General features: G+C 46.2%; 1 protein-coding gene across 1 annotated transcript; it reads left to right on the top strand.

The window, feature by feature from the left end:
• Nucleotides 1-452: 452 nt before the first annotated feature.
• On the top strand, nucleotides 453-1,400 carry OR5A1 (olfactory receptor family 5 subfamily A member 1). The gene has a single exon (XM_015114095.3). It carries the CDS (start codon nucleotides 453-455, stop codon nucleotides 1,398-1,400), a length of 948 nt encoding a protein of 315 aa, XP_014969581.3.
• Nucleotides 1,401-1,833: the final 433 nt, after the last annotated feature.

Below are 1,833 nucleotides of genomic sequence, written 5' to 3'. Positions count from 1 at the left end.
ACCTGAGGCACAAAGGACTGTCCTAATAACTACTCACTGGTCACTTGTTATATGTCAGGCACTTAAAACAAATCTATAAAGTAATTGCTATCATCCAGTTTTAAGGATAAGTTGAAGCCAGAGATGTTAGCTATCTCACCCGAAGTAACACAACTAGTAAATGGTCGAGGCAGGAGTTGATCCTAGGGATTTGGGATCCAAAGTTTAAATTCATATCAGCTACACTATACTGCCTAAATATTTAAGATGATGACTGCAATTGCCTTCTTCGAGAGAGAGAGAGAGCCTGAGACTGAGACCAAGAAAGAGAAACAGTCTTTGCATAAAGCTGTAACCTGTAATCCTCTGCCTTCCCTCTCATGTGTTTTGTAATTATTTGCTAATACCACCTGTAATGCGGACTGTCATTACGATCTCAGGTCTGCATCTTGTCCTTGTGGTCCACGGGAAGCATGTCCATAACCAAACCCTGGAACAGCTCATCAGTGACCACGTTCATCCTCCGGGGATTCACAGACCATCCAGAACTCCAGGCGCTCCTCTTTGTGACCTTCCTGGGCATCTATCTTACGACCCTGGCCTGGAACCTGGCCCTCATTTTTCTGATCAGGGGTGACACCCATCTGCACACACCCATGTACTTATTCCTAAGCAACTTATCTTTCATTGACATCTGCTACTCTTCTGCTGTGGCTCCCAAGATGCTCACTGACTTCTTCTGGGAGCAGAAGACCATATCATTTGTGGGCTGTGCTGCTCAGTTTTTTTTCTTTGTCGGCATGGGACTGTCTGAGTGCCTTCTCCTGACTGCTATGGCGTATGACCGATATGCAGCCATCTCCCGCCCCCTTCTCTACCCGACTATCATGACCCAGGGCCTCTGTACACGCATGGTGGCTGGGGCATATGTTGGTGGCTTCCTGAGCTCCCTGATCCAGGCCAGCTCCGTATTTAGGCTTCACTTTTGTGGACCCAACATCATTAACCACTTCTTCTGTGACCTCCCACCAGTCCTGGCTCTGTCTTGCTCTGACACCTTCCTCAGTCAAGTGGTGAATTTCCTCGTGGTGGTCACTGTAGGAGGAACATCGTTCCTCCAACTCCTTATCTCCTATGGTTACATAGTGTCTGCTGTCCTGAAGATCCCTTCAGCAGAAGGCCGATGGAAAGCCTTCAACACGTGTGCCTCGCATCTGATGGTGGTGACTCTGCTGTTTGGGACAGCCCTTTTCACGTACCTGCGACCCAGCTCCACCTACTCGCTGGGCAGGGACAAGGTGGTGTCCGTGTTCTATTCACTGGTGATCCCCATGCTGAACCCTCTCATTTACAGTTTGAGGAACAAAGAGATCAAGGATGCCCCGTGGAAGGTGTTGGAAAGGAAGAAAGTGTTTTCTTAGGTCATGTGTAGAAACTTATTTATCCAAACTGCTGGAGAATTAAATGATCCAAGCCTTCACCTCCACCTCTGCTTCAGGCAAGGGAGACATCCGGTGCTTTTACTTGAATGTGGAGACTCTTCCCTCTAGATTCCTCTCACCCTTCCTCATGGTCACTTGTCTACTGACTGTGCCATAGATAGCCAAAAAGGTAAAGGAATTTCTTCAGAAAAAAAAAAAAAAAAAAAGAACCTCCACAATAATCACAGTAACTAACATTTATTGAGCACTTAATATGTACCAGGCACGAAAGTTATTTAATTAAATACTCATTGCAGTAGTAAAATACACATTGAACTATCCCCTATGTTACAAAATAAGGAAACGATGTGTCAGCAAGGAAAACTAACTTGCTCAGGGTCACCAAGGAAGGGGCAGAACTCTGATTCACACC

Source organism: Macaca mulatta, chromosome 14, assembly GCF_049350105.2.
Source record: "Macaca mulatta isolate MMU2019108-1 chromosome 14, T2T-MMU8v2.0, whole genome shotgun sequence".
Lineage (NCBI taxonomy): Eukaryota > Metazoa > Chordata > Mammalia > Primates > Cercopithecidae > Macaca > Macaca mulatta.
Note: the sequence above shows the minus strand (reverse complement) of the source record. Positions and strands in the feature narration are given on the sequence as shown.

Bases quoted from the DNA above. Each gene is read 5' to 3' on its own strand.
- OR5A1 (XM_015114095.3), top strand. From the start codon at position 453: ATGTCCATAACCAAACCCTGGAACAGCTCATCAGTGACCACGTTCATC.